Below are 8328 nucleotides of genomic sequence, written 5' to 3' on the forward strand. Positions count from 1 at the left end.
CGTCTGATTTTTCACACATATTTTCTTTATAGTTTAAAGAAGCTGTAGTAATATTTTTAGCCAAATCTGAAAATTTGAACTCTAGATATTTAGGCAAATGCACGTGATTTCCTCGTTCTCCCTATCACTTCCATGTTAAATCGTGCGAAATTCGTTTTCGATTTTCTCAAAAACTGTACGGTAAAAAAATCTGAACAAATTCAGGGGTTCGTAGATCAAGTTTTTAAACATTGTGTAAAAGTTTAAAGTAAAACTGAAAATTAGAAAACAATCGAGGGTAATACCTTAAGAAACATTTTTTTCTAAATAATTTTAAAAAAGTCTATTCTGTTTTTGAGAAGAACGTATTAATTTTGTGTCGCGGCGTGTTTGATATTAAAAATATAAAAAATGAGTTTTTTAACAACAAGCAGTCAATCTCTATAGACAATCTGTTCGATCTAATTTTATTGATTATTTTATAATTTTGTGTTTTGTTATATTTTTTCGGACAGATACAACAAATATCTATTGGGAGACAAAGCGGAACGGTTTTCTGTGGATCCCGACACCGGGGAGGTGTTCACCACGGTGCCGTTGGATCGCGAGGAGACCGCGGTGTATCACTTCACTCTGGTGGCTCAGGACTCGAGTCCGACGGAGCCTCGTGCCTCTGCCGTCAATTTAACGATCTACGTGACGGATATGAACGACAACGCGCCCCGTTTTTCCAGTCCCCGATACACGGCCTACGTTCCGAGCGCTACCAAACCCGGTAATGAAATCGGCGACGAAACCGTTAATTAGGCAACTGTTAATTGCCGATCAAAGAGACAACGCATTTTCATTGCGCTTTAATTAGAATTCGCGCTTGCTAACGCCAAGCCTTTTTTTTTTTGTCCGTTTAAAGGCGACTTCGTGTTTGGCGCAAAAGCAATCGACGACGATGACGGTGAAAACTCGCGGATCATTTATCAGCTGGAAGGTAAGGACGCCGACAGATTCGCCGTCGATCTCGATAACGGGGTGATTCGCGCCGATCAGGAACTGATCGGCGATCAGGCTACCTATCAGCTGCAGATACAAGCGTCGGACTGCGGCGTCGATCCTCAGCACGTTACTGCCGATCTGATGATACACCTGTGGGAACGAGAGCTGTTCCCGAGCTTCCGCTCGAGCGTCAGTACCAAGTTCACGTTGCCCGAGGACGTGCCGGAAGGCAGGGTGATCACTAAGCTAAGCGCGACCACGCCGAAAAGCGGACCGGCCAGTAATCTGATCTACGGCATAGCCGGCGGAAATGTGAGAGACGCTCTGAGAATCGATCCTCATACCGGAGAGGTAAATGACATCGAATGACGCTTTGTGAAGCGACGCGGACCTTTTCGCACGCCGGAAATTTAACGTCTCATTTTTATATCGGTTGTTTCATTGTGTTGTTTTTGTTGTTAGAGAATTTAAGAAAGAATCTTGCAAAAACTTGGGAAATATCAAAAATTGAATGCACCAAAAAAATTGTATTCTTGTTTTGAGGATATATATATATTAGGTCTACCGGAAAGTTCTGTCCGTTTTTGGAATCAAACAAAATACAAATTTTTCTTACCGTCAATAAACTTTATTAAATAATAATTGCCATTATTATTAATGATTTCTTGCCAGCGTGAGGGCAATTTGTATATCCCATTTTTGAAAAATTAAGAAAAATTTGTATTTTGTTTTATTTCAAAAACGGACAGAACTTTCCGGTAGACCTAATATATATATATCCCACTTACTTTAAGTATATTTTATACTAAAATAGGCGCCAAGAAGAGTTTCTTATTTTAAGAGGAAAATCCTCTAAATAGTAACATTGATAAGAATATATACTGATTAGAATATAAAAAGCCTCTATAGAAAAACATATATATATCTCACTATCGAAAAAGACTATATTCTTAAATTAAGAATATATTCTTAATTTCAGAAGAATATCATCTAAAATCTTTAAGAAGATTTTTTAAGTATAAAATCTTCTACTTACAAGAATATAATTTTTTCGATGTGGAGATACTTGTGAAAAGAATTTTTAGTATTAATTGTCGCATATAAATATATTCTAATATACAAAATAATAATGCGCGGGTAATAACGCCAAGCGGAATAAACAATTTGTATCTCGTTAATATCAAATAATAATAAATTATATTATTTTGTTTAAGGTCGTAGTCGCTTCCGGTTTTGATTACGAAACTGCGCCGCACTACGAAGCCTGGATCGAGGTTCGTGACTCGGACGAACCTCCGTTGCGCAGCGTTCTACAGCTGCTGGTAAACGTCACGGATGCCAACGACAACGCGCCAGTCATGGAAGCGGCTATTTACAACGCAACCGTGCCGGAGGAAGAGTATCCGCCGGTATTTGTCATCAAAGTGACCGCGCGAGATCGCGATTCCAGCGAAAACGGTCAAATCACCTATCATCTGGTCAACAATGCTTCCGAGTCCTTTATCATCGACGGCAACACAGGACAGATTGAGACCAATGCCACTTTGGATCGTGAAAAAGTAACAAACAATTTATTATTTCGGTTAATTTCGAAATTACAATAATCTCAATCGCAAGATAAGCTTCCGAAGCTTCTAGAAAAGATATAACTACACACTAAACAATATATAACTAATTAATACTTTAATCATTTTTCTATAAATTCTTTTCAGAATGCGTCTTTCGAGTTGGTCGTTGAAGCTAGAGATCAAGGTCATCCCCGGTTAACCGGCACCGCCACAGTTTTGATAAGCGTGTTGGATAAAAATGATAATGCACCGCGGTTCACGCGACTGTTCAGCGTCAACGTGACGGAGAACGCGGAAATAAACACATATGTAATACGCATAACCAGCAACGACCTGGATATCGGTCAAAACGCGAATGTCAGCTACAGTTTTGCCGCTAATCCAGGAAAAAAGTTTTCCATCGACGCTCTGAGCGGGAACGTGACCGTGGCTGGATATCTTGACAGAGAAGAGAAGGACGAGTATTCGCTGATGGTAAAATTTAAAATAAAATTATTTAATAACAAATTTTTAATTGAAATTTTTAATCATTTTCGTTGTTATACGCTGTTGTTCGAGATACATAGGGTAAAAGATCCAATTACTGTACAGACGGCGTCATTAATTCGAAGAATAGGCGCAGGGATCACATAAAAAGTCCAGTTAATCCAAATATCCATTAGTCCCAAAATCGGGTGTCCAGTTGTGGACACCCGATTGCTACTAGTTAGTTAGTACGGCGCCCGTTGGCGCTACGAGCAACCGCCCCGCTTGCCCTCCGATCCCCGCGCCTATTCTTCGAATTAATGACGCCGTCTGTACACCTGAATAATAAACTCTGGCGTTAGCGAATTGTTTTTACTACTTATTTATCAAAAACATGTGTTTTTCTTCTTATCTGGTGTTATTCGATGTTTCTGAATATAAGGAACAAAATAACACCGCCTCTCAAAATCTCTATTTTTATTTATAAATTTAATAATTAAAAAAGAACGATGCGAGAGCTATTACCCGAGAAAAAATGGATTAGATCTAACTTAAATTTAACGAGATAAAAAAATGGAAGAATAGATCTAATTAGATCCAAATTAAATCTAAATAGATATAAAGTAGATCTAAATAAATATAAAGTAGATCTAAATAAATATAAGTAAATCTATGGAAAAATTTACACTTTTATTTATTATTAGATCTACTCTTGATCTACTCGGATCTATTATATATTAGATCACCTCAGATCTGTTCAGATCTGCTCAAATCCAACTAAATCTGAGTAGTAGTTTTAATTATAGTAGATCTGAGTAGATCTAAAGTAGATTTAATAATATATATAAAGGTGTAATTTTAATAGATCTGCTTATATTTATTTAGATCTACTTTATATTTATTTATATCTACTTTATATCTATTTAGATTTAATTTGGATCTAATTAGATTTATTTTTCCATTTTTTTTGATCTCGTTAAATTTAAGTTAGATCTAATCAATTTTTTCCCGAGTACTGTCACCCTCTAAAATAAAAGAAATGAGACAAGAATGTTGAGTGCTGGAGATTTTTTGTTATATTAATTGCACTTAAAATTCTATGTTAGATTGTTTTCATGCATAACTTTTTTTAGGATTTATTTAATATTTTAAATAAAATAGCTTAGGGTGACGGTAATTGAACAGGTGACGGTAATTGGGTCTTTTATCCTACATGTATAATTATAATATATTAATTTGTATTGCTCAATAGTTTAAATTAATTTTAAATTCTCAAATTAATACTATTATTTTATATCGCATTGCTTTTTATTAGGTCGCGGCAACGGATGGCGCGTGGCAAACGAAGACACCTCTGACAATAACCATTCAGGATCAAAACGACAACGCGCCCGAATTTGACGAAGACGTTTATCATTTTCATTTTCCCGAACTTCAACCGGCAGTAACATGCGTTGGCCAAGTCGCGGCGACCGATCGCGATAAACAGGGACCGAACTCCGTTATATCGTACAGCTTGCTGCAACCGTCCGATCTCTTTACCGTCGATCCGGCAACTGGCGATATCTTCAGCAAGCGAACTTTGCGTTACAAGCACACGCATCGATCGTCCTCGCCGGAGAATTTGTATTCGCTAACGGTTATCGCGACTGACAACGGCAAACCGCCAATGTCATCGAGAACGGTGGTGCAGGTGAGCGTGGTGGACGCCAACAATAACGCGCCTCGCTTCGAGCAGAGGAATTATTTATCGTCAGTGCCGGAAAATTATGGAGTTGACAAGCAAATCATTCAATTGATCGCTCGCGACGACGCCGATTTTGGCGTGAACGCGGAAATCATTTATTCACTGAACGAGAACAGCACCAACGATGTGTTCGGCATCGAAGAACGATCCGGATGGGTTTACGTGCGCAAAAGTCTCAACGGGATTGCCGTAGGCACGGTGTTTATTCTGAGCGTACGCGCAACCGACAAAGGCGTGCCGCCGCAGAAGGACGAAGTGATTCTGAAACTTGTGATTTCCGGCGAAAATCGACACGCGCCTGTTTTCGATTCCAGCAGTTATCACGTAATAGTGCCCGAGAACGAGGCGGTCAACAATGTGATTGTCACGGTTTTGGCCGTCGACGGTGACAACAACAAAGAACCCAACGGTATCGTTCGCTATAAGATCACAGGCGGCAACGAGAAGAACAAATTCTTTCTTGATCCCATCAGCGGCAAGGTATCCATACTCGAACCACTTGATTACGATCTTGTGCAGGAGTATCGATTAACCATCACTGTCACGGATTTGGGATTCGAACCGAAACAGGCGATGGGTCTTTTGACCGTTCAAGTCTCCGACATCAACGATAATCCTCCGACGTTCAATCAGAGCGTTTACGAAGCGTTTTTGCCAGAAAATTTGCCGCCCGATAGTTTTGTGTACAAGGTACATTCTCGTCTTTTAGAATTAACATTGGTCGTTTTCGGTGATCAAGCGTGTGAACTAAATTTAAATTCTATTTGAAATTTAATAACGTCAATTAACCCCAGCAAACACAGAATATAACTGCCATATAACATAGAAGTAACAGCGTGATATACGTAATATAACAGCTGTCATACTCTATTAACATCGATGTTATAATATCGATGTCGTTGCATGTAACATCCATGTTAGTTGTAATTTCCTACTTATCGTATATTGCAGTTATATAATATGAATATAACATGTAAGTAGAATGTAATATAATTGTTATATAGTTACAGAAATGTTATATGAAAGTTATAATGTCATTACTGGCTAATAACAAGCAATGTAATAGATATATAACATAATTATATTACATTTATAAAACAAAGTTACATAAGTAACATAAATATAATAAGTTACATAAGTAACTTTGTTTTATAAATGTAATATAATTATGTTATATATCTATTATATTGCTTGTTTTATAAATGTAATATAATTATGTTATACATCTATTATATTGCTTGTTATTAGCCAGTAAAACAAAGTTTACATAAGTTACATAAGTAACTTTGTTTTATAAATGTAATATAATTATGTTATATATCTATTATATTGCTTGTTAGTAGCCAGTAAAACAAAGTTACATAAGTAACTTTGTTTTATAAATGTAATATAATTACGTTATATATCTATTATATTGCTTGTTATTAGCTGGTAATGATATTATAACTTTCATATAACATTTCTGTAACCATATAACAATTATATTACATTCTACTTACATGTTATATTCATATTATATAACTGCAATATACGATAAGTAGGAAATTACAACTAACATGGATGTTACATGCAACGACCATGTTATATTACTTCCCACACAGCAAAGTATATCTGAGATCTAAATCAGATATCTCAGTGATATCTGACTAGTATTTACGCAATCAGATATTCTGATATTTAGATATTTTCCAGATATCTTTATGATATATTTTGCTGTGTAGGTTGTTACATTTGTTTTATTACGACAATGTTGCTGTTATATATCTGTGTTTGCTGGGATTATTTTTTTATCATATAATTTTTCATATCTTCTTTTGCACACTTTCAGGTGGTTGCGAGAGACATTGACTCGCCCAAGTACGCCATAGTGCAATATAAGATTCTGGGTGGCAGCGGAAAGGAACATTTTCGCATTCGCGAGGACACCGGAGAAATCACGTCGGAAATCAATTTTGATTACGAGGAGGCGAACGAGTACACTCTTGACATCGTTGCGGCCAATCCCGACTCCAGTCCGCAGATGGTCGGTTTCACGACCGTGTTGGTGCACATCACCGGCGTGAACGAGTACTATCCGAAGTTCATCCAACCGGTCTTTCAAATGGAAGTGTCGGAAAGCGCGGAAGTAGGCACGTCGGTCGGTCTGGTTCAGGCGACCGATCAGGACGCGGGTGAGGACGGTCGGGTGTACTACCTGTTCGTAGGCTCGTCCAACGACCGTGGTTTTTTCATCGGCGCGGAGACCGGTATCATCAGAGTGTCGCGCCAGCTCGATCGCGAGACGCAAAATCGCGCGGTGCTGACCGTGATGGCAAAGAACGGCGGCGGTATACGCGGCAACGATACCGACGAGGCGCAAGTGATCATTTCTATTCAAGACGGCAACGATCCGCCCGAGTTCTTGCAAAGTTCTTACAACACCAACATATCAGAAAGCGCCGCTTACGGAACCCGCGTGCTTACTGTTCGCGCGGTCGACAAGGATATCAAACCGCAGAACAATCAGTTCTCGTACTCAATAATCGGTGGCAATTTTGGTCAAGCTTTCAAAATCGATCCGCAAACTGGCGACATCGAGACGGCAAAACAGTTGGATCGCGAAACTTTGCCCACGTACGATCTAACGATCGGCGCGATCGATATCGGCTCGCCACCTCAAACCGGCACCGCGATGGTGCACATCGAGTTGCTGGATGTCAATGACAACGGCCCGGTCTTCGATCCACCGGAAGTAATCGGTTGTGTTAGCGAGAACGAACCGATTGGAACCAGTATCATGACCCTGAGCGCGACCGATCCCGATCTGCCGCCCAACGGCGCGCCATTCACGTACAGATTGGTCGGAGGGAGACACAATGATTTAGTTATCTTGGACAAGCATTCGGGTGTACTTAGAACCACCAAAAGTCTCGATAGAGAAACAATGTCTCAACTGGATCTTGTGGTTGGTATAAAAAATATAAAAAATAATATCTTACATATACCCAGATAGTCAGCTGAGTGCAAGTTGTTGGCAACTTACAACAAATATTGCTCATAAGTTTTCAGCAATGTAACAAAAGAGTGTATTCTCTTTTCAGTATGTTCTTGCCAGCAACAGTTTTCAAAAATATAATAACAGCAAGTTCCCAACAACTCATCGGCAATAAACTTATATTATTTTTCTTAACTTGTGAATAAAAATTATTGCTCATATATTGCTCACATATTGCTGACTCACATGTCCTAAACATTGGCTACAATTGATTGATAATAAAACTCAGCATATTGATACTGAATTGACAAAAACATTTTCAAACTAATGAATGAATTAAAATCGGGTTGTTTGAGCCGTTTTGCAAGATGTTGTGCAGAGAATGTGCTTAACCCTTTTAGTGCCGGAGGCCGATATATCGGCCCTCGCTGCACTGGCGAAAAGTGCCAGAGCCGACATATCGACCCGCACCTTATACCTTTGTTATTTATGTAATTTTCAATGAATATAGAAAAATTAGCGTCACTGTTTTATTCTCTATTTTGTCCTTAATACACTGCTTTTTGAATTATGTAAATATTGCTTTTCGTTTGGTTTTTATGAGC

At 38.5% G+C, this 8328-nt stretch overlaps 1 protein-coding gene across 1 annotated transcript in view; it reads left to right on the top strand.

The window, feature by feature from the left end:
- The window catches only part of LOC109859650 (cadherin-related tumor suppressor), a gene marked incomplete at its 5' end in the record, with an annotated part of 36906 nt that overhangs the window by 17341 nt on the left and 11237 nt on the right, over positions 1-8328 (top strand). Inside the window, 6 exons of the mRNA XM_020438110.1 lie at positions 495-754; positions 890-1320; positions 2184-2528; positions 2682-3011; positions 4318-5439; positions 6578-7693. Coding sequence (XP_020293699.1) covers positions 495-754; positions 890-1320; positions 2184-2528; positions 2682-3011; positions 4318-5439; positions 6578-7693 — 3604 coding nt within the window. The remainder of the gene's footprint in view (positions 1-494; positions 755-889; positions 1321-2183; positions 2529-2681; positions 3012-4317; positions 5440-6577; positions 7694-8328) is intronic.

The sequence above is a fragment of the Pseudomyrmex gracilis genome, unplaced genomic scaffold (assembly GCF_002006095.1).
Source record: "Pseudomyrmex gracilis isolate BER0280 unplaced genomic scaffold, ASM200609v1 scaffold_274, whole genome shotgun sequence".
NCBI lineage: Eukaryota > Metazoa > Arthropoda > Insecta > Hymenoptera > Formicidae > Pseudomyrmex > Pseudomyrmex gracilis.